This window comes from Cebidichthys violaceus, unplaced genomic scaffold (assembly GCF_023349555.1).
Source record: "Cebidichthys violaceus isolate CVI_PGR_0920_01 unplaced genomic scaffold, fCebVio1.0.p SCAF_4, whole genome shotgun sequence".
Lineage (NCBI taxonomy): Eukaryota > Metazoa > Chordata > Actinopteri > Perciformes > Stichaeidae > Cebidichthys > Cebidichthys violaceus.
The window spans coordinates 18,537,894-18,563,143 of record NW_027176594.1 but is presented as its reverse complement, the minus strand read 5'-3'; the positions used below and the strand labels follow the sequence as shown (position 1 = coordinate 18,563,143).

Genomic DNA, 25,250 nt, shown 5'->3' with positions numbered 1-25,250 from the left:
GTGTTATTCAAGGCTGCCACAGCTACACTGGGACAAACTGCAATGTTGTAATTGCATCTCATAAATCCTACACAATCCCCATTATTAATTTGGGACACCAATCTGTTACAGTAGAACATTTAACCAACATTTTCAAAACCAACTGTGCTCTGAAAGTTGCACAGTTGTAGTAGTAGTTTAAGAATCAAGCTCAACTCTATTAACAGCTACACACACAAAAAGCACACAAATATATATTTTTCTCATACCACACTTGGAAATCTCCCGTTCACGACTCCAGCAGGTCTGAGTCTCTGAATGAATATTCCAGAAAATTGAATTCCAAAAGGAGAAAAGTCCTCGAGAGCTCAGAGTTCAGTCTGAAGGTCCCAACAGTAAATCCTCAGTGAGATTTTGCTCCCTCAGCCAAGGTGGAGCTCCGAGACGCCAGGTCAGAAGCCCAGGAACCAAGGGCTCCTCCTTCCCTCTCAATGTTCCTCCCACCTTTGATACGGCCTCCCTCCTTCCCTACTTCAGTATATCTCCCCCTCTACCTTTCCCCTCCTTCTCTTCTCCCTATCCTGTCCAAGAACAAGGATCAATGCCATCTTCCTCTCTCCACCTGTCCCCACCTCCCCCAGTGTCATGTATCATTTCTCCCCACACCCAAGCAAATGCGTCTTACACAACAAGCTTACAGCTTGATGGGGCTGAAGCCTACTGTTCTATCAGATCATAGTGCTGTGCACAAAGTCTTGAAAACTATCCTAACTACTCCATGACGTAACATGCTGCAACATAGTTCAGGGAGGATGCTGCATGATAATTGTGTGTATTACAGCTTTCAAACTTTTAAATTAGGGTGTCAGACTGTTTCGACTGAAAGAAGCATGAAGAAACATTTTTTAAATTTCAGGGTTTAGTTTACATATATTGATGCCTTTGCAGAGTTTTTCTCTCATTATTTGCCTTTTCTTTCTGACTACAAACATATTCTTTTTTCTAACAATATTTTGATACTTCCCTCCAATTATTGACATCATTGTGCAGTTTTCTTAATAAAAGATCGTTTGCAAAATGAAAAGAAAAAAAAATGAAAGGTTTGCATGACATGTTCCTGTTGTAAACAACCAGTTGTTGGAGGTGACATCACCATGCCTCTGCTGTCTTTCATTTCCTGCATGCCTGTAATTGGATTTTGGATATACAACACCTGCTCTGAATCCTTAATTTGTAGCACAACACTTAAGCCTATACTGACACATGCTAATGTGGACCCAGTGGGTCCAGTATGCGGGTCCCAGGACATACGATTATATATCAGACTGTATAGATATAACATGGTATTAAGTCTCACTTCTTATTTTGCCAAAGGAAACAAATGCCATGTGTACAAATACTAAATAATAATGATAAATGATAAAAAAAAACTAAATCATTTTTTGAAGTGTAAATTATAACAAAATGTTGATTGAGCAGTGTGTGTGTGTGTGTTTGGTGTGTGTGCACACTTCAAGTCAGGTCAGGTTTTACACAAGAGAACCGTAAGCTTCAGAAGCCACATGCAGGTGAGTTTAAATGATGTGACCTATTCTGTTACGTAGCGTGTCTCTAACATAGCCCCACCTCTACAGCAGCAGTGTGTGTGTGTGTGTGTGTGTGTGTGTGTGTGTGTGTGTGTGTGTGTGTGTGTGTAGAAGTGTTATAAAAGTCAAAATAAATCAAATGAGATAAATAATCCCACCCCACTGGCAGATTAGAAATAGAAAAGTTTGAATGATATTTTTAAAATTTTACAATAAAGACTATCACAAACGTTATTGAAGATGGAGATTTATGAAAATGGTGTAAAAGTAAACTAGAGATGGGATCACACCAAATCGTATCAGGGGCGTAAAGTGTGTGGGGTGCCCTTCCCCTCTTCCTTCGCCCCAACTTCTGGTGCCTTGCCCGGACCACACCCATCTTCTTCTTTTCAACTACACACCTGTAAAGTTTCGTCTTGCACGGTTGCGACGCTGTCACAGAGATAAAAATCTGTCCACAGACATTCCAAACTGCCTCTGAAGTAGTTCCTGATACTGTAGGTGCCTACAGGACCACATCTTGCCATGATGACTCCCAAGGTAAGAACAATACCAGCGTTGTTGTTGCAGCTTGTGAAAAAAAACCATATAAACCACATAACCCTGCTAGGGGTCCAACCAGACCTACCTATCGTTTCTCACCTCCTACTGTTCTCATCCAATTTAACAGGGGCATGCTTAATGGCGTTCGCTGCTAACTTTCCCTCACAAGCAAAATGTTGCTATTGATTTTTACAGTCCGTCTGTTTCATCAGCCAGTTAAGCTCCACTACCTTGTGGGAACAGTCGTGTGTTTTTCCAAAACATTCTGCATAAAGTATGATGAAGTTTCAGAATGTCCAGAGGGTCTGTGGACTCTCTGGGACAAGCTCACATAAAGGAAACAAGAGAAAATACAAATTGTGCAAACATTACTTTGATAAAAGATGTCGCATGCTCCCCATATTAAATGCAGCCTACATACTTTATTTCCACACTGTTAAACAACAATGCAATGCCATGGCCTGAGGTGACTGTTGGTGTGGTGCAGAGGTGTTTGACCTCGGTAAGGATTCTGCATGGAGCTATAGCTGCTATATTAAGGGCTATATGTAAAGTCATGACATGGCTAAACTTGTTACATAACCAAACAAGGTAACCTAACCCTCCGTCTAGGTAGGCAGAGGTATATCGCCTGCAGAACTTGAAATAAAAATAAGTCTCTTGCCATACAGAAGGTTTACACCAGACCTTTAGTAGTTGTCTCAGGTTAAGCTTATGATGCTCTTCTCTTAAAAAACCAAATGAGATCTGGTAGGGGTCGACTCTAAGATAGCTGGAGTTATCGTGCTAAGATGTAGCCTAATTACGTCTGGACACAAACCGTAGCACAACCTTGGCCAAGAGAGTTATAGATGAAAACCTTGATTTTGCATCGGACAGCAATTGGCACCCTCGAAAAGAGTAATAGATTTTTTAATTCTATCAAGGTGAGAAGTGGCTCACTTGTTAAGTCATTTTCATTGGCAGGCCAGGCAGTGAAAAGCGAGAGGTATATGCATGTTCCTCTGTGAAGCTTGGATCAGCAGCAGCTTATTGGCTTGTGCCTGAAATAGCTGCTAAGTTATATACGCCTTAGAGAGAGACCCTCCATCTGTGAGCAGGAACGGCCCAGGTAATCGGTGAGATCTATATAATGAGTCAATGAATAGAACATTTCAACAGGATAGCTGAAGCTAGCTAGCTGGGATAGGATCAGCTGATGTCATTCTCACATGCACTCCAACCAAGGAAACTAAAAAAAAGACTGAGGCTATGCTACATGTCCAATATATGATAAGAAAATATGTAAGATCAGACTGTTATTTTGTTCTAACATAACCCTGTTTTGCTGCTTAGCGCACTAGGAAAGGTCTGTGTTTTGTACAGATGTATGCTTTAATGTTCATAATGAAAAACAACGTTTCAGTATTCGCTTTGGCTCACTTTTTGAATGAGCATCTTTTTTTCAAAACAATAAGCTCAAATCTCTGAACCATTAGTTAGTTGTTTACAACAGATTTGAATTTATCGTTCATTCAAGTAAAAGTTTAAGTACAAATTTGCACAATAACCACTTGCACATGGCTTCTTGACCAAAACTGATGAGTTGATTCTCAGTGAAACTGTCTTACTCTTCACATGGTTTCATCTTTTGAGCCATCACATGCAAAATTATCCATTCAATATCAAAATGTGTTTGTAGGCCTATATGACTTAACATGAAAAATCAAAGGTGAATTTTCTGCTTCCAGTACGTGTAACACATTGCTACACAAATACATGTACTGTATACAAATGAGCATGCAATTTTTCTGTGTACAGTTTTTACTTTTCTCAGTAAACTTTGAATCTAAAAATCTTAGTGCGATTTCACAATAGCTTTCAGCTAAACAAAATGGACATTGTTGTATAGTACAGTAAGCAGTCAGTGTCAACAAGAATGTAGAGCCAAACACAGATTTGTCAATAAGAAACATTTCCAGGGTTGACTGCTATGATGAAAAAACATCTGAACATTTTGACCAGTATGGATCACACAATGACAAAACAATCAATTGACAGAAATGTTTTGGGTGAGCTACTACCTTATGCAGACGTGCAAACGAGTTGTGATGTCATTACAATGCAAAATGCTTTGAGAATGTGAACTAACCCTTGAGTTATATCTTGGTGAAAAACTTTGTCTGGGGGAGGCGGAATGTAGGCCTAGTGGGAACTTCCCAAAACCAAATATAGAGCAGGACAGATCTGTTTATGTTACCCTATAGACTCTGATGACGGATCCCACACAGTACACAGAAGAGAACAGAACAGAACAGGGCGTAACCTTACAAAAAGTAATGACATGCTGCAGGAGTAGTGAAGCATATGTGACAGACAACTGACAGACGAATCTCTTCCGGATAAGGAGATTAAAAACATCGTACTGTTGAGTAGAACATATGTTACGATATGATGTGACAAATTCAAATTAATTGAAAAGTATTTTATAAAGTCCCAGAATAGCATATCCGAAAACATAAAATATAAATAATTTACAAGAATATTAAGTTGTGGATATAAAGTTGTATTTTATTGTTACTTATTGTAGAGCTGTAACAATTGATTGAAAGTTATTTTGCATGCAGGAATGTCAGAGGAGGCTGTTTTTGGCCTCTCATATGTGGAGATTTCCTGCTTTTTCTGAAGATCTCACCTTGGATATTGAGAGGATGGGATGGACTCTGAAATTCACATAGATTAAAATATTTGATGATTGATCGAGAATATTCAACAGAATAATCATAAACGGAAATGTTTGTTAGTTGCAAACCTACTGATTTATATATTTATACTGTTATTTATTTATCATATTTTATATATATTTCTAATTCTACATATTACATTTGTGTCTGGTATTATTGTTATTAGTAGCTGTAGTAGTAGTAATAATAATAATAGTATCATTATAGTTATTACTATATTCTTATCATTATTATTTTCCAAATGATTTACTATTGCTATCACTATTATTGTTTGTCTAATTACTTTTTATTTTTCTGTAAGAAAGAAAAGGTATGTCATTGTTATGCACACAGGATAACAGAACAGAACTGGGTAAATGAGTCCCTTGATTCAATGAAGTACCAAAAGCTGACATATAAACTGATGGGTTTTTTTGAAGTTCGGTGCAGGAGAACCGCACATTTCTCCTCTTATAAGCTACAGCTGACACATTTTATATCTAAAGATGGAGTGAGTTTTTCTCCACCAGCAGCTGGAGCTAAATGTCAGTTTGTCTGACTCAGTGGTTGATTATAAAGCTCTCATAATCTGTGATGAAGGTCAGTGGTTCAGATAACCCATGCAGCTCACCTACCACCATGAAACCAGAGGCCTCAGACCTGACACACAACCTTTCATAATCGTGGGGCAATCCTCTGATCCTCAGCTACAGAGAGCAGGATTACTGCTAGTCCAGCAGCACCGGCAGCAGACAACAGTTCAGTGTCTTGCCCTGGAGCATGTTCACGGAGATAAAAAAAATAAGTAAAAGACATTTGGCTCAGTGTTTTTGGACATTTGGGACATTAATGCACACAATAAACCGTTCACAGTTCACTACAATACTGTCTGGATGGAGTTAAACAACGTTCCTATCTGTATTCAGTCAGAGATGAGTTGAAGATCTCGCTTGGATAAATCCAGCTGTACAACAGCTTCATCTAGTGGTTCAAGTACAAAAAGCCGTAGCTGAGACTTGAATCTGACAGGACAGGTTCATGTGCTGCACATCTAATATACAGAACGTGGGAGGATGGCTGCTCCTGTTCAACCAACATATCCCGTTTCTTATTGGCCTGAAAATGGTATAGGCCACTGTGAGACTGTCACACTAGCACCGCCTCCTTATGCCAATTGTGATGGACATTTTATATTCTTATAAGTAAACTATTTTGTAACTTGTTTTTGTGGAAACTACCACAAGCTTGCATTATATAACTTGTGATCCATGCATTAGCTGACTGCCTGCACACATCCTCTTCTTCTTGCTATCGAATAACAAGCACTTATATGCACATGTTCTATGCCTTATGGATAAAACGTATATATCTGTGTGTCCGTTGTTACCCAGATAAAGCCCTTCTTTTTCTGCCACGGCCTGGACCAGGATGTTCCAGTAAACAGCACCTCACCCTTGATCAATATCACTCTGTGTGACTTTATCACTTCTACAGACGCTTTGTGACTCTGGATAACTGTGCCTCCTCTTGCAAGAATAAATCATTTAAAAGACAAGTTCTGTTTCACGATGTTCTTTATTTCAGCTTAAAAAGAATCAACATCGGGTAAAATGATTTTCCACCACAATATGCAAGTTACAGAATTTCACCATGATCAAAACTAAACGCAAACGTTAATTTGAACCCTGTGGCAACGGTTCTAATAGGTATACAATATTTTGGGTAAAAAGCAAGCTGAGACAGGTGAAAAACTCTCCCATGCGCCCATCCCAAAATCATACGAGAAAAGACAAAATAGACTCTCCTCACAAATGCACACTCATCATTTCCTTGCTGTTATTGTTTGGGGCTGTTGATCATGATATCAGCTGTCTAGATCAGTTGGTCTCTTCTATCCAAAAGCACAATGAGACGATGACATTGTTAGCCTATCATCTTGCTGCTGTCTCTCTTAAAAAGGATTGTCTCTCTACCTTCAGTACAGTTTATTGTAAGTCGCTTTGGATAAAAGCGTCTGTTAAATGACAGTAATGTAATGTAATGTAATGTACAGTGCTGTTACGCAACATTTGGAAACTATGACTATTAAAGGGCCACATGTAGCACCCTCGAAAAATGTAACCTTCCTCTCAAACACAACAGGCCTACATGTATCTAGGTAGAGACTACAAACACAATTTAAATAAGTGTGAGGAAAAGCTGGCAGGGGCAGATTTTTTCAAACAGAGATGATGATGTTCATATCACATATGAGAAATGTTGCCATTGAGTGAGGACATTTTACAAGCCTGCCATAGTGCATATCTCAAATAGAACAGGTGGTGCTTATATTTTCCCTGATCAGACCTGAATCATACAGAAGACTGCACATTTCGTCACATCCCACATTTGACGGATGACGGTTGTCCTGTTTATTCTGTGTAGTTTGCTTTTTTGTAACTGCAGTTATTTTTGTTTTGACCAGAGCATTTTTGTAAAAAAGGATCTATATGTTACAAGTTCCTTCCTGCAGAGTTGGGTGATGATTCTCTGAGTTCGTCACTACAAACAAACTCTTTCATATTATACAATCGTGACCCACTGATAGAAAATATTGATTAGTGCAGCTATAAGTTCAATTTATCATATTATTAATAAAGTCCAATTAATAAAACACACTTGCTTCAAACAAATCTATACGCATCCTATTCCTGAATAATATATTTTGAAGATTAATTTGGGGAAATAAATAAAAAGGTGTTAAGTAGAAACAAAACACTTCATACAATTATTGTAAGCGAGTGTTAATTGTTGGAAATGTGTGTCATGTGTTTGACATGCAGACATATGGGGGAATAATTATTACTGTGGTTGAGGAAAGAAAAAGCTAGATGAAGCATGTAACAATTCAAAATCAAAGTAGTTAAAAATAAATATGGAACTAAAAAATGCAAGGAGAGGTAACAACACTGCTCTAACTAGTAATAAGATGATGACAATGGTTGGATGCTCGGAGTTGATGACAATGGAGGAGGGGGAAAAAAAATCAAAAAACATGAGAAGGATGTTAGTTGGAGCAACATACACATAACCAATGAGCTCAGAGAAGGGCTGCTTGTAGAAGTCTTCATCTAGCACTCTGGACAAACATCTTCCTAAAACGACAGAGCAGCAAGAAGAGAAGAGAGACAGCGATAAAAGGGAGAAGAGGATGGAAACAACAAGCATTATAGGTTACCACACAACAATAAGCTAAGGCATATCATCGAAGGCTCAGGGTTTTGTGAGGACTCCTAAATCAATGTGTCAGCTGGTTTCACAGGCTCAGAGAGGCTGTCAGCTGATTGTGTCCAACCTCCCAGAATCTTTAATTATACGTCTGTGGTGTTCCGTAACACACCATCAGCTCTTCACACAAAACTAATTCCACAAGGGAGTAACTTCAAAACACCTTCTGAACCAATCAGTCAATGAATTGAATCCCCACAATATGTAACTAAATGTAATCAAAGGAAGATACCAACAACATGTGCTAATTACAGCTTCTCTAATGTGAGGACCCATTTGCTTACCTCATTCTCCACCCAGTACCCTTTCACCATCTCTGGCATGAGGGTGTCGCCCATCGCCACTGCCCTGTTCACTTGCATTCCCACTAATTTCCACATCTCCTCGCCCGCGATGCCCATTGGCTCGACCACCTCCTTCTTCATCATCACCAGAGTCAGAGCAGTATTTATGGGGATCAGCTGGTTGGCCACCACGGACTCACCCACCTTGAAGAATAGAAAATAAAAGGTCTGACATTATTATTGTTCTCATAGCACAGTTGAAAAAAAAAATTCAAAAATGTTTTCTTAAAGGTTCTCTGTCTTTCTGAACTGTAAAAAAAATAAATTTTACTGTTGCTCACATTTTTGAATTATTTTTTTTGTGGAGCAAGAATATCTCACCATATCATGGCACGGCTTGCTGCAGGCTGAAGTCATTTTGTCCACTGAAAAGAAAACGAAAAACAAACGGAAAATAACGGAATTAATTAGCGGAGATCGAAGTGAAAGACGTATCTGAGACTTGAATCTGACAGGACAGGTTCATGTGCTGCACATCTGATATACAGTACGTGAGAGGAATTGCCTGGAGCGGCCGCTCCTGTTCAACCGGCATGTCCCGTTTCCTATTGGCCTGAAAGTGGTAGGCCACTGTGAGACTGTCACACTAGCACCGCCTCCTTATGCCAATTGTAATGGGAATTTTATATTCTTATAAGTAAGAAATAATAAATTAGTACTTATTGACAAAGTAGAGCAACACAGCATCTTAAAAAAGGAATCTATTTTATCTTGTCCATTTTCTGGTTTGGATACATGAAAGGCTTTTGAAATGACAATAAAGTGATTTAGTATTTGCTGATGTGCCAGGAAACTGATATTATGGCCAATATCTCTATATATATTTTTATATATATATATACCACTGATATGAATGGCATACCACTCTGTTTCAACGGCATAAACCACAAATATGAACTTTCAAGCGGCACCTGCCTTCAGGAAACGTTGTGCCGTTGGAAAAGCACTGGCATACCACCCCAGGGATAGGTACATACTGCTGAACAACAGTGGCACGCCTCAGGGATAGGTACATACCGCTTGTTAGAAAAAAATCTACTCGACACCAAGTGTGAAATCAATAATCAGGAGATTTATTCTTGCAAGAAGGAGCAGAGTCACAGCACATACAGTTATGCGTCACGTAGCTTGCTCAGAGATCTGTCTCTTAGTTTCTGTATTTTATACACAGCGATAAACAAGCATCATAACAGGGTAATGTGAAGGTTTGAACCGGTTTGAACCAGTACTTCCTCATCTTCCTTTGAAACAAATGTCGATGGTGAGACTGAGTGCAGGTGTGTTATCTGTCTTCCAAGACATTCTGTGGATTGCAAGGTCACTGCTATAATGAAGCCGTTTCACTCTCTGTTTTTCAGTTACCAAGCATCATGGAAAAGTACAAGCATTATGCATATATCATTCTGTATTTTTACAACACGTTGGACAACAGTGGCACACCCCACGGAAAGGTAAATACGGCTGAACAACAGTGGCACACCCCACGGAAAGGTATATACGGAGGGACAACAGTGCCACACCCCAGGGATTGGCCACTTTTCGATCTTGGCGTCACTTCCTCAGACACTGAATTAAAATAGCATTAAGAGTGAAACGCTGAATTGAAGTAGTATCAAGATCAGTGTAATAGAACTGCTTCACAGTCTAGCTTGTTAACAAGTCTTATACATATTTATAGTTAATTTGAACTGCATGAACTCACACATGAATGAAAACAATAAAGAGAGAGAACACCTTGAAAGAGGACTTGACTACAGCGTCTGGCTGGTATCCTCAATCTCTGATGACGAGTGACTGTAAAACAAACTAAATAAAAACTAGTTCCCACTCTGTTTATAATGAGTATAACACATAATAATAATGAAAATACATAATGAGTTTAATAAGGCAAAAAGTAAGCATTGGATATGTGTTTTAAATGTTACTCCAAATACATAAAACAAATAACAAAAACTTTAATGAATATAATTAGCTGTGTCCTGTCTTTATCAGCAATAGTTCAGAAAACTTCTTCATCACTCTATGTCACTTCTCTCAATTTTCGACAAGCAAATCTTAGTTGCTTTACAGTCCAGTGTCAGCATTTTGTCCAAACAACGCCACGATTGCGTCATCATAGTAGTCAGGTGGGGGACCTGGAGGGTCCCCTGGAGTGTCGTACTCTTCGTCGGTTTGGGGAATCTGTTGGTACACTAGAGACTGTTTAGTTAGTGCTGTGTCTATCAATCGCTGTAGGAGGCCTCTCATACAAGGTATGAAACAACACCCACAAACAGCGAGGACAGCAACTGCCACAGCGATAGAAATAAACAGTGATAGGGCCAAATTTTTCCACTTGCCGAACCATGATTCTAGCATTCTACCAAAAGGATCATCAATTCCAGCATTTTCTGCTAATTCTTCAGAAAGTGAAGTTAGTCCCTGCAATGCTCTGGTTACTGAACCGTCAGGTGCAGTGTTGTTTGGTATGAAAGTGCAGCATGATGAACCAAACATTTTGCAAACCCCTCCCTTCTCCGCCAGCAACATGTCTAAAGCCATCCTGTTTTGCCAAGTCATCATGCTGATCGGTGCCAACTGACCATGTAGTCCTTCGACTGCATCTCTGGTGTAATTGATGAACCTCTGTTGGTTATTATAAAGACAGTTAATCCAATCAACATTTTTATTTATTGTTGCTCACCAAAATAGTGCTGATTCAAACCCTGCAGCAATTTGATTTCTGGCCTTGTATTCATCAGGCACTCCCCTAGGGACCCCGATGTCATCTATGTACACAGACTGACTGAAACTGCCAGATGGCGCAGATGGCGCTGACCTCTTACTCCTATGCTGGTGGTCTGTTTGTAGGAGGATACGCAGGGAGGCGTCAACCATGGGCAATGCATAGAATGGCATCACCAACTGTACCAAGGTACAAGTTCCGCTCCGCTGCTTAGAAGTGAAGACAGAAATCTCTTACCTCCACAGAACCACCAGATGTCAACCCTAAGTGTTGTATGGTTGCTGAACCAAGACTTGCCATACCCATCAGTTGTCTGTGTGATGTTGTACCTACTATTGCACCATTTCAAGGTCCCCACAGGAACTCCTTCTGAAACATATCTGGTGAAGCAAGTCTAGTTTGCTGCATAGGGCGATAAATAGGGTGGTTTCTTGGGTTTAACAGGTGGCAACAGATAGTGTAGAGTGGTGCAATTGTTGTTACTAGGCGGTTGAGGAGAAGAAAACAACTGTAAGGTACATTTGAAACCTGTTGGATCATTTACTGGTGTCAGTTGGAACGGAATTGTTCCCAGCGTTGGTCTAGATTGGGCACAAACTATACAGTTAGATAAGTGCATTTGACTAGCAGAGTACATTGTCCAATCTATCCATTCATTTCTCTCTGTATACCCTGTTTCCAATGTTAGGACTTGCTTGAATGTAGTAACATTGAGATAAGTTACAACACCCTTGTTGGGATCGATTTTACTAGGTGATGTAGCCGTAGGAGGGCTGGGTGTTGTAGTTCCCCTTATTCCACATAGCCCTGGCTGTCTAAATGGATGCCACGGTCTAGGTGGCGCCATTTTTGGTTATCAACCAGTTTCTACTTACAGACTCGGCACCAGGTCTCCTTCCACAGACACTCCCTAGGCCTCAGGGTGTTGATGGTTTCTTCACTGGTTTGAGACAAGTGTCCCTATTGGTTACATTTCGCTTCCCCTTCTACTTTTAGAGTTACAAATGGTTTTTCTTCTTGCATCAAACACAACTCTATTTGTTCTAGATCTAATATTTATGTCTCTTCTTCCTCATTATCAGTCTGTGTCTGTGCAGGTTCGTCAGTATGTGCATGACCTGAATCAGTGGGTGTGGTCAGTCATGACGTGTCTTGTCGTTGTCCTCCTGCAGCTCCTCCTCCGTCCCTCCTCTGCCTGCATTCTCTGGCCCAATGGCCTTCTTTTACGCAGATGTAGCAGACTCCTTCCCTCTTGTTGAATCCTCCCCTTCCTCCTTCTCCGCCTCGTCCTCGTCCTTGTTGTGGCTGATGAGGCACAGGATCCGGATATGGAGGAGGATCTGGACGAGGCTCTGGCTGTGGTTGTTGTCTTTGTACAATTACAATCTCATCATCCCGACTCTCAGAAAAATTCACATGTGGATGCAAGTTATTTGTTCCCTCATTTTCATGTTTCTTGTCAGTCTCCACTTCATCTTGTAGCATCTACAGGTGCCTGGCACCTACGTTCTGGTACCTATTTGTGGAATGTGGCTCAGCTTTTAATACATTCCCACAAGGCCTCACTACAAACTTTTACAGCTAGGTTTGCACCAGTCTCTACCTATTATACACAAATGACTGTATTTCACACTCTGACACTGTAAAAAGTTACTGATGATGCAACTCTGGTGGGACTGATTCCTGTAGTGATGAGATGAGACAGCTTACAGGAACGAGGTCTCCTATCTGGTGGACCAGTGCAGCAATAACAATCTGGAACTGAACATCAACAAAACTAAAGAACTTGTGATGGACTTCCGTAAAAAACAGTACTACCAAGGGACATCAACCACCAGGTGGTAGAGAGAGTGGATCATTTGAAATTCTCTGGACTACAATCTTCACCATCATTGAGAAGAAAGCTCACCAAGGACTACTCTTTTTAGACAGCTTAGGACATTTGATGTGTAAAAGGTTGCGATGGTAAAGTTCTAGAGAGCGGTAATAGAAAGTGTGCTCACTTCTCAATAACTGTGTGTAATAGCAACTCTACAGCCTACGAGAAAAAAACTCATGGACAGAACTTTGAAAACAGTTTGCTGTGTTCTCTCCCCTATTTCTGGACTATACCACGTCTGCTTTCAGAGTAGAGGTTTGAAAATTCAAAAAGGGCTCCTCACACCCAGCAAACCCTCTATGCAGCCTTCAACCTGCGGGTAAAAGACTACGCAGTATTAATATCTCACTTCACCGGTTGTACAATCAAGCACATGCACTTCCACTTGTCACTGTAAGGGCGCGAGCCATTCAGCTGCACTATTGTATGCTTAATGTATTGTACTTGTGGCAGTGTGGTTTTGTTCTGTGTGCTATGTGATTATATTTCATTATTATTTGTGGTTGAGCAAATTCAGAAAGCACTGCGATTGATATGGCAATAAAATACTGAAGGTGTCTGATGAACCATAAAGGTATGAAGCCATCTATTTACTCACTTCCACGAATACAGTGAGAATATTTTCAATGCAGAACATCTGTATGTATGGAGCACTTTAGATTCACACAGATCACCTGATCAATCAAATATCAATATGTCCAGATCAAAAACAATGTGCACTCACCAAGTCAATGCACAGACAATGAGAAGGAGAGTACGAAGTGAATGTGACATACACAGAGTGAGTCGATCCGAGCATCAAAGCGATGAAGCAAAGACAAAAGGGAAAACCTCAGGGAGGAAATTCGGGCAACATTTTATTCATAGGCTTCATCTTTTCGGAACATGAAATCTCAACAGAGTCTCCACAGGTTATGTATGACATGTTCAGTTAACATCTAGACGGATTTGGGTTCGTAACAAAAACAAGGTTAATTGTGAGAGGGGGCATTTCTTCTTTTGGTTTTGGGAAGCGTCTGGCTCCAGTAGTCTTATTGTGCTTCTCTCAAAGAAGCAGCACAAACACAAACCATGCCTGATATCATGAACTTACATTAATGAGCAGGTACAAGAAGAATACAATGACTGTTTGGCAAAGGGGCTCTGTGATCTCACCGCTGTGTGAGGAGATGACCAGTAGCAGCTTCATGTGTTCAATGTTCCTTTAATCTCTACAGAGCAGGCAAAAACTATAGTGCAAAGTATGTTTAGTTAACAGTAACAATGGGCTTTTGTGCCACGTCAGAAAGCACTGCACTAGTACTGACCACAGGACTGAAACTACTACTGAGCCTCTTGTAAGAGTATGAGGGGTTTATCAAAGAGCCTGTTGGACAAAAAGTTAGTGTTAAGGCAGCTTGTAGACAATAAAAAACAGGGTTATTTGAGCAAAGTAACTGTTTGAACCCCAGCTGTGATATATTGAAACTATCAGAGCAATGCACAGCCCAATTACTCCTCATTCAGGACTTCAACATCGGAAAATCCCATCACCACCAAACAAAATGACCATTATCGCCAGAGGAATCGATAACATTTCCTCTCAAATGATGTGCCTTTTCTATCCATTTATAAACTCCTTGCCACCCTCAGCACTTTGTCTTCTTGCAGTACCCTTCCACCATCTCTGGCAAGATGCTGTCGTCCTCTTCCACATCCTTCGTCACGGTCTTTCCCACCATTTGGCACAAGTCCTCGGCCACGATTCCCATTGGCTCGGCCGCCTTCACCGCCAACATGTCCTGAGTCAGGGTAGTTCCTTTGGGGATCTTGACCTTGGCCACCACGGACTTACCCAGCTTGAAGAATAGAAAATAAAAGGTCTGATATTATTATTGTTCTCGTGGCACAGTTTTCTTGAAGGTTATCTGTCTTTCTAAACTGTAAAAATGTTACTATGGCTCCAATTTTTTTTTTTTTTTTTTTTTTTTTGTGGAGCAGGAATATCTCACCTTATCATGGCACGGCTTCTCACATGGTAACATCTGCTTGATGCCGGTCCCCTGCGCCCTCTCCACCCGTCGGATGGAATCAACCAGTTCTTTTAGCTCACAGGGCTCCAGAGAGGCGCTGTGGTCATTTCCTTTCCAAGTCTTGTCCAAGGTTACGTGGCGCTCGATGACCTTAGCACCCATAGCTACGGCCGCAACTGAAATACTGATCCCAGTCTCATGGCCGGAGTACCCAATGGGAATATCGGGAAATTCCTTCTGGTATTCCTGTAGTTTACAAGTGGGTAAGTGTTACTCCTAAATCTCTAAGAAGATTGACACCACAGTCACATTTGTGAGTTAAATTTGAAGCTAGAGCCAGCTGCCGGTTAGCTTAGCTTAGCATAATGACTGGAAGCCGGGGGGGAACAGCTAGCCTGGCTCAGCCCAACAGTAACAACATCCACCAACTCCTGAAATGTCAAACTATTACTTTAAGTTAGACGGTCAGGATTTAAACTGATACGATATGTTTGGAAACTCCTTGACTTCCTTAAACATGTTTTTTTGCAAAAAAATCAAATGATTTTTTTCTCATATGCATACAATGTTTTGTATTGCAATGAAAAGTGATCCATTTCATTTTGAAAAGTCAGTTTTTAAAAAAAACAACATGGCTCAGTTTAAAATTTTGTTTCAAAACAAAACTCCTGATCTTTTCTCTGATTTTAACATCAGATATCAAAATAATTAAATAAAGTTTATTTTTAAAATGGGAGTTACTAAAACTATAATAAAGTTAAGCTAAGCTTAGCATTAGAGACTACAAACATATAGGGAAACAGCTGTTTCCCTATATGTCCATTGGTAACAAATCTGCCGACCAGCACTTCTAAAGCTCACTAGTTAACACATAATATGTTTGTTTGTTTAATCCTAACAAAAACTGAATATACTGTACACAGTATATCATGGCAGTGCATTGATATATACAGATACATGAGTAATCTAAATCCTGGGAAGGCAGAAAATGGATATTTCCCTATATGAACATACCAGATTATAAGATACTAGCCTTATATTGTTGTAATGGTATGGACCCAGTAGTAGAGGTGAGATGCTGCCCCTCAGTAATGCTCTACTCTATTCTACTTTTCTCACCGTTATCACTCTGAGGTTGACATCTTCGGCTTCCAGAGGGTAGGCGCTGGTGCACTGCAGGATGACAAAGTTGGGGTTGTGCTCCTTCACCGTTTTGTAGACCCGACGCATCGTCTCCATGCTCTGCATCCCACTGGACACCACCATGGGCCGTCCTGACGCAGACAGGAGGGCAACAGCCTGATCAACAATATGTCTAGCATGGGCAAAAGGGAAAATGCAACCCTTCTCTTTCCTCTTAATGAGCTCCTGTAGTTCAACAATCAAGCTCACTTCATTTATTTTTCGACTCCCACTTTTTAACTAATTTCTACTGAAACATTTGTGCATTTTTTCTGCTTCTATTTTTGCTCTTTTATTGTTTTACTTAATATAGTATTTGTTTGATGTAATGGTTAAGTGCACTGATGATTTTAGCATTTAAATTTAAATATGTAACATAAAATACATCTGCTGCAGTTCACTCTCACTTTTTTTGGCAGTCTTCTCCAGATAGGAGAAGTTGTTGGCGTCTAGTGAGGCCACTTTAAAGAAAGGCACATTAAGTTCATCGAGGAACTCCACTGCCATCTAAAAGACAGAACAAACATGGTGGTTAAACTTTAACCTGATTAAAACCATAGAAAGCCTTCTTCAAACGTCTCTTTCTTACCTCATCCATCCCAGAGGCAGTGAAGAAGATCCCCACCTCCTCAGCGTATTTCTTCAGTTCCCTGTACTGATCATGGCTGAACTCCAGATGGCGCTTGTGTTCACCATAAGTTTTCCCCCAGGAGTGAACAGAATTGTACTCGCGCTCCAAGGCTTTCTTGTTGAATTTATGCTCTAATTCACTCTTCTGGAATTTGGCACAATCAGCACCGCAGTCCTGTGAAGGCAGAAATAAGTGAGGGATTAAAAACAAGGGGAAAACATACTAAGTATTGATGATTGTTTTTTTGGGGTCCTACAGATTGTCCTAAAAAAAAAAACACTTTAAAGTCACAGTAAGGTTCCTAGAAAGGACTATTTGGTACTAATAAGAGGAGGCCGTATTCAATTACTACACTTGCCATTCATTATTTCATTATGTAACGGAGTTAAAAAAATTACTTTATTTTTTATTTCCGATTTGTAATATTTTAATTTTTTTTGTCATTTAACGATCCTGTTGACTATGTGTGAATATCTATCTTAAATTAGTAATTTTTATTTAGCGTTATTTTATTTATTTATTAATGTTTCCTGCGGAAATGACGTCTCATCTCTTCTGCACCTCTTAAACTTCCGTAGTCCCGTCCAGTGTTGCCAATTTGGCGACTTTCTCGCGACTTTTTTTGTCAAAAGCTACTAGCGACAAATCTAGCGAGTTGTTGGAGACTTTTCTGGTGTTTTGACGTGAAAGCACGTACCGCTCTACAGTTCGTGAGTGAACAGCGGGTGTTACCGTGGGCTGCCCTAAAGCAGTCCCAACTGCAGTTTGAGCAGTGAAGTGACGCTATCCGCGGCCGACTGCAAATGTACCGCGCATGCGCATATCCACCGCTGTTCCAAACATGTCTTACGGAGCGGGATGTAACGGATAAGATTTTTAAAAGCAGTGAAAGTCCTGGGTTTCAATGGCAAAATGAAAAAAAACTAAAACAAGAATCAACAGAAGAAAGTACATTTGTAGTTCTAAACATATTTAGGGTGTTTTTCACTCAGTTTTTACAATTATGCAAATTAGGTAATTTATCGACCTCGAGCGACTTTTAGGACAGCCAATAGCTGCTTTCCTTACTGAGGAGTTGGCAACGCTGGTCCCCGTCTTCTCCTCACAATGGTGTTTTGAGGAGAAAAGGGACGTGGCGACACAGAGATTTCATTCCCTTGTGTGAATTCTGCTGTTTTGCATGTTCAGTCGCAGGAGTGCAAAGGGAGACCAGAAGTTAATATATGCGTGTGTTGTATTGTCTTCTGCAGGTATGTATTTTCGTTTGTTTAATGTTATAATGTTCGCGGGTTCTGTTAGTCACTCCACCCCATGCACCTGTTTATTTTGTCCACTTGATGTCGCTGGTTATCCCTATTGCACAATGATGTTTTGTATTGTTGAGGGAGCAGGAGTGCAGAGCGAGAAGTGAATACATGCGTGTGTTGTATTGACTTCAGCAGCAAATAAATGCTGGAAAAGCATCCCCGGAGTCGTCTCCTTCAATGCCCCTATCCAAGTCCGTTACAATTATACCTATTAAAATCTATTTCTAGTGCTACAAATAGTTGCTTTTTTCAACAGGTGAGCTGATAATTAATTAATGGGATCTAAAAGCAGCATAATAAGCAACATATATGAGGAATGAAGTTCACATTAATACATAGATAAGAAAAGATTACTAATACTGTGGTTTCATTTAGTTCTTCTAAAGGGAATTCTTCTAGAAATTAACAAAAGCTTATAACTGAAATAACTCAAAACGTTGTCTCTATTTTCCCTGTAACTGGGACCAAAATACACAGTTCTTATCAGGATATGTCCAGGAAACAATTCATGAAATAAACCTGCAAAACAAGGCTCTACTGGAGGTTTAAAGGAGCTGCCATACTGAAGCGTTTTTACTAAAAAGTTGTGGTTTTAGTTTTTTATGTTATTTAAAGTTTCTCACCCATTGCTGCTTCTTTATTATCTATGGGATTAAACTGAATACACATAAAACAGGCGTGTGCTTTGGCTTCAGTACAGATACAGTTACCTGACATGACCACTAAATACCAGCTGTCAAAACACGAGCCAAACTTCATTCACAGTAATGATTCAGATGAGGACGACGAGGCAACAAAAATATTCAATCAGCACATTTTTAAATTGAGTTCTGAATACGTTAGTTGTCTCCTGTGTGTTAAAGATAAGAACATCTGAACAGATACGTATTCACAGTCAATATAAAGTGTTGATTTTATTACCTTTGCCATTTTGATCATTTTCTTGGCAATCTCAATGTCTCCCTGGTGATTTTGTCCAATTTCAGCGATGATGAAGCACGGATGATTCCCTCCGATCATTCTACCGGGACACAGCTCGAACGTTAAAGGCATTTTGTCAAAAACAACAAAACAAACCGGTGACAATAACGGAATTATTTAGCAGAGAACGAAGTGAGAGCCGTAGCTGAGACTTGAATCTGAAAGGACCAGGTCATGTACTGCACATCCAATATATGTGGTAAGATTTGCCTGGAGCTGCGGCTCTTGTTCAACCGGCATATCCCGTTCAACCGGCATATCCCGTTGGGTCTGAAAGTGGTCGGCCACTGTGAGACTGTCACAGTACCACCGCCTCCTTATGCCAATTGTAATGGAAATTTTATATTCTTTTATAACAATCAAGCTTGCATCGTATAACTTGTGATCCATGCGGCAGCTGACACACACACATCCTCTTCTTCTTGCTGTCGAATAACAAACACTTATATGCATATTATTTGGTATGCATACACTCACTGACGGTATACCTAATTGCCATTATTTTTATGGGATTCATGGGAAGTCTAAACATAGCACAAAAAGTTTGGAAATTTGTATTTGGTAGATTATTTCTGTGTTGTAACAATGCTTCTTGGCAATACATCTTATACCGTTGGAAAGCCTGTTTATTTCCCTTTTAAATGGTGCCACATTTTTAAGGAACATGCATTTGCGGGATGAGCAGCAGAGCTGAGTGTGAGTTGCTCCCATGAAAAATTCTCCAAATCTCTGCCAACGCCAAACAGCTTATTTTGCCATTGACTCTTGTTTGGTGGATTGGATGATTGAAGTCGGAAGAAACAAGACATATTGGCAATTTAACAATTTATTTGTTTAACAAACAGGAGCCTCAGTAGCATGTGGAAGAACCATACACGGCCACAACAGCCTGGCACCTCCTCCTCATGCTGGTCACCAGCCTGCTCGCACACTGCTGTGGGATGGCATCCCATTCTTCATAAAGCATTTGTCGCAAGTCAGCCAACGTGGTTGTGTTGGTCACTCTGGCACAAACAGCACGCCCAAGCTGATCCCTCAAGTGTTCAATGGGGTTGAGGTCAGGACATCCTCTCCACTCCCAGATTCTGGAGGTAGTCTTTGGTAAACCCCGCTCTGTTGGCATTGGCAGAGATTTGGCAAATTTTTCATGGGCACAACCCACATACTCAGCTCTGCTGCTCATCCCACAAATGCATGTTCCTTAAAAAATGTGGCACCATCTAAAAGGGAAATAAACAGGCTTTCCAACGGTATAAGATATATTGCCAAGAAGCATTGTTACAACAAAGAAATAATAATCTACCAAACACGAATTTCCTTACTTTTTGCGCAATGTTTATCTGCTACGTTATTTACCGTCTTTAACTGATGTCGTTCCGGTTCCATTACCCATCGATACAGATGGATCGGGACTACAGTCACAGATGAAGTTAGCCGCTATGTCAAATTAGACCAAAAACATTCTGACTTGCATCCACGTCCCGACTGGGTACCTCCTCCACCTTCACCGCCCAAGTCACACCAATCACACACAGACCCTGACTCAGACCACAGCGACGACTCTGATGATAAAGACTCGTATGAGAAAAGACCCATTTCCTCCACAAGCTTGCATTTATCAGAATCAGAATCAGCTTTATTGGCCATGTATGCGTGTGCAGACATGGAATTTGACTCCGGTTACACATTGCTTCCCATCGTACATACATACATAGAACATACAATAAACAAGAGAAATATAAAAACGAGGACATTAAAGACAAAGTAGAACAGAGGAACTAAGCTTAAACATTTAACATTTAAGTTCTATGTACAATACAAATATATATCGAAAAATATACATGAGCGTAAAGAACAACAACAATGGACAATGGATTCGGGAAATTAGTGCAGAAAGGTGATAATAGTGCAACTGAAGATGCAATATGTTTGATTAATTGTTAATTGTTCATCAGATTGACGGCCTATTAGTGTTGCTTCCAACACACAAAAGCAGCAGTAGTATTTCTTTATTATGGCAATATGACGATACAAGTTGAATCTATGTGAATTGTTGTGTTTGACTTGAAAAATGTTCAGCTCTGACAATTGTATATATTATGTTGATCAAAAGTATGATCAAAAAGGAGGAATGTAATGGACATTTTATATTCTTATCAGTAAGCTTGCATTGTATAACTTGTGATCCATGCAGCAGCTGACTGTTTGCGCACACATCCTCTTCTTGCTGTCGAATAACAAGCACTTGTGTGTCCATTGTTTCGCAGATAAAGCCCTTCTGCAGGATGTGGCAGTAAACAGCACCCCACCCTTGATCAATATCACTCTGTGTGACTTTATCACTTCTACAGACTCTTTGTGACTCTGGATAACTGTGCCTCCTCTTGCAAGAATAAATCATTTAAAAGACAAGTTCTGTTTCACGATGTTCTTTATTTCAGCTTAAAAAGAATCAACATCGGGTAAAATGATTTTCCACCACAATATGCAAGTTACAGAGTTTCACCATGATCGAAACTAAACGCAAACGTTAATTTGAACCCTGTGGCAACGGTTCTAATAGGTATACAATAGTTTGGCTAAAAAGCAAGCTGAGACTCCCATTCAGCCTGGAAGACTATACTCTTGCATGTCTAAGCCTGTAGTTTATTTATCATACATCTGCCAATTACTCCTCACGCATGCACACTCATTATATCCTTGCTTCCTGGATGATCAGTCCACCGTCCCCTGTTGGTTTCCTGACGATCTTTCAAGGGATCCTGTTCGTGATGCCAAATTGTGGTGGAAAGTCATTTTACCCGCTGTTGAGTCTTTTTGAGCTGAAATGAAGAATATTGTCAAACAGAACTTGTCTTGTATTTATTCTCTGGCCAGAGAAGAGGCACAGTTACACAGAGTCACGCAGACTCCGTAGAAGTGTGCTCTCCAGATAAAAATCTGTACATAGTTATAAAGAGAGTGATCGAAGGTGGGGTCCTGTGTACTGGAACATCCTGTTTCAGGTCATGCGGGCCGTGGCAGTTAAAGAACTATAGGCGGTGCTTTATCTGTGTAACAACAGGGTTCGTCACTAGCGACCTCTTTCATATTACACAATCGTGACCCACTGTTAGAAAATATTGATTAGTGCAGCTATAAGTTCAATTTATCATAGTATTAATGGTAAACATGGTAAAGTCCAATTATCAAAACACACTTGCTTCAAACTAATCTATACGCATCCTACTCCTGAATAATATATTTTGAAGATTCATTTGGGGAAATAAATAAAAAGGTGTTAAGTAGAAACAAAACCCTAACCCTAGAAACAAAACACTTCATACAATTATTGTAAGCGAGTGTTAATTGTTGGAAATCTGTCATGTATTTGACATGCAGAAATATGGGGGAATAATTATTACTGTGGTTGACATTTGAAAAAGAAAGAAAAAGCTAGATGAAGCATGTAGCAATTCAAAATCAAAGTAGTTAAAAATAAATATGGAACAAAAAAATGCAAGAAGAGGTAACTATACTGACCTAACTAGTAATAAGATGATGACAATGGTTGGATGCTCGGAGTTGATGACAATGGAGGAGGGGGAAGAAAAATCTAAAAACATGAGAAGGGAGGATGTTAGTTGGAGCAACATACACATATGTGCACATCGAAGGCTCAGGGTTTTGTGAGGACTCCTAAATCAATGTGTCAGCTGGTTTCACAGGCTCAGAGAGGCTGTCAGCTGATTGTGTCCAACCTCCTCGAATCTTTAATTATACGTCTGTGGTGTTCCGTAACACACCATCAGCTCTTCACACAAAACTAATTCCACAAGGGAGTAACTTCAAAACACCTTCTGTCAGTCAAAGAATTGAATCCACACAATATGTAACTAACTGTAATCATCGGAAGATACCAACAATATGTGCTAATTACAGCTTCTCTAATGTGAGGACTCATTTACTTACCTGTGGTTTACATTAATTAACTTTTTGGGGGGGTCAAAAATAAATGGTAAATTAGAGGGATTGGAATCTGTCTTTTCTATTAATTTTACTGATTTGAATTTCTCATTCATTCAAGTAAAAGTCTATAATTTGCACAATAACCACTTGCACATGGCTTCTTGACCAAAACTGATGAGTTGATTCTCAGTGAAACTGTCTTACTCTTCACATGGTTCCATCTTTTGAGCCATCACATGCAAAATTATCCATTCAATATCAAAATCTGTTTGGCATAAACGTAGGCCTATATGACTTAACATGAAAAATCAAAGGTGAATTTTCTGCTTCCAGTACATGTAACACATTGCTACACAAATAAATGTACTACAAATGAGCATGTCGTTTTTCTGTGTACAGTTTTTACTTTTCTCAGTAATCTTTGTTTATTTTTTAAATCTGAATCTGAAAATCTTAGTGCGATTTCACAATAGCTTTCAGCTAAACAAAATGGACATTCTTGTATAGTACAGTAAGCAGTCAGTGTCAACAAGAAAGTAGAGCCAAACAGAGATTTGTCAACAAGAAACATTTCCAGGGTTGACTGCTATGATGAAAAAACATCTGAACATTTTGACCAGTATGGCTCACACAATGACAAAACAATCAATTGACACAATAACTATGAAAGAAATGTTTTGGGTGAGCTACTACCTTATGCAGACATGCAAACGAGTTGTGATGTCATTACAATGCAAAATGCTTTGAGAATGTGAAATAACTGATGTATTTGATAAACATAACCCTTCAGTCATATCTTGATGGGTGAGGCGGAGTGTAGGCCTAGTGGAAACTTTCCAAAACCAAATATAGGGCAGGACAGACCTGTTTATGTTACCCGATAGCCTACTCTGATGATGGATCCCACCCAGTGGCTGTGCTCAAACAGGGCTTAACAGGGTGTAACCTCACAAAAATGACATGGTTGGCTAATGCTACAGGGCATCTCTGTCTACAAGTAGAGAAGGATCTGTGACAGACAACTGACAGACGAATCTCTTTCAGATAAGTAGATTTTAAAAATCGTACTGTTGAGTAGAACATATGTTACAATATGATGTGACAAATTCAAACTAATGGAAAATTATTTTATAAAGTCTCAGAATAGCATATCCGAAAACATAAAATATAAATCATTTACAAGAATATAAAGTTGTGGATAGAAAGTTGTATTTTATTGTTACTTATTGTAGAGCTGTAACAATTGGTTGATTAGTCAATTGACAGAAAAACAGTCGCCAACTATTTTAAAGATAGATAGGAGTTATTTTGCACGCAATGTCAGAGGATGCTGTTTTTGGCCTCTCATATGTGGAGATTTCCCTGCTACTTTGTGTCTGTAGCTAATTACACATCAGAGCTGACGAAAATGACATGTGGTGTTCCCCAAGGTTCAATACTGGGGCCTCTTCTGTTCAACATCTACATGCTTCCACTAGCTCAGATTATGGAAAACAACAAAGTGTGTTATCATAATTATGCAGACGACACACAAATCTACATACAGTTGAAACCAGAAGTTTACATACACTGTGCAAAAAGACACATAACACTTTTTTTCTCACTGTCTGAAGTTAAATCAGACTAAACCTCTCCTGTTTCAGGTCCGTTAGGAATACCAAAATTATTCAACTTTTGCTAAATGTCACAATAATGAGAAAGAGAATTTCTTAGAGAATTTTATATTACTTTCTTTAACGTCAAAAGTTTACATACACCAAAAGTACTATGTCGTTAAACAACGTGGGCAAGCCCAGATGATGATGTCATGACTTTTGAAGCTCCTGATCGGTTAACTGACAACATGTGAGTTAATTGAAGGCACACCTGGGGATGTATTTTAAGGCCACACCTCAAACACTCTGCTTCCTTGTTTTAAATCATGGGAAAGTCAAAAGAAATCAGCCAAGAAATCAGGGAGAGAATCGTGGAGCTCCACAAGTCTGATTCATCCTTGGGTGCAATTTCCAGATGCTTGAAGGTGCCACGTTCATCTGTGCAAACAATTATACGCAAGTATAAACATCATGGGAATGTCCAGCCATCATACCGCTCAGGAAGGAGACGGGCTCTGTGTCCAAGAGATGAACGTGTTTTGGTCCGACATGTGCAAATCAACCCCAGA

At 39.7% G+C, this 25,250-nt stretch overlaps 2 protein-coding genes across 2 annotated transcripts; both read right to left on the bottom strand.

Annotated features, from left to right (window-relative positions):
* Positions 1-6,366: 6,366 nt before the first annotated feature.
* On the bottom strand, positions 6,367-12,192 carry LOC137885279 (ice-structuring protein RD1-like). Its single transcript, XM_068727482.1, has 4 exons — positions 12,022-12,192; positions 8,743-8,786; positions 8,362-8,565; positions 6,367-7,944 (listed from the first exon to the last, which is right to left on the bottom strand). Exons 2-4 carry the CDS (start codon positions 8,776-8,778, stop codon positions 7,921-7,923), a joined length of 264 nt encoding a protein of 87 aa, XP_068583583.1. The 5' UTR covers positions 8,779-8,786; positions 12,022-12,192; the 3' UTR covers positions 6,367-7,920.
* A 1,685-nt stretch (positions 12,193-13,877) lies between these two features.
* Positions 13,878-19,216, bottom strand: LOC137885278 (sialic acid synthase-like). Its single transcript, XM_068727481.1, has 6 exons — positions 19,079-19,216; positions 16,809-17,024; positions 16,627-16,726; positions 16,157-16,311; positions 15,017-15,283; positions 13,878-14,863 (listed from the first exon to the last, which is right to left on the bottom strand). Exons 1-6 carry the CDS (start codon positions 19,208-19,210, stop codon positions 14,654-14,656), a joined length of 1,080 nt encoding a protein of 359 aa, XP_068583582.1. The 5' UTR covers positions 19,211-19,216; the 3' UTR covers positions 13,878-14,653.
* Between the last annotated feature and the right edge of the window lie 6,034 nt (positions 19,217-25,250).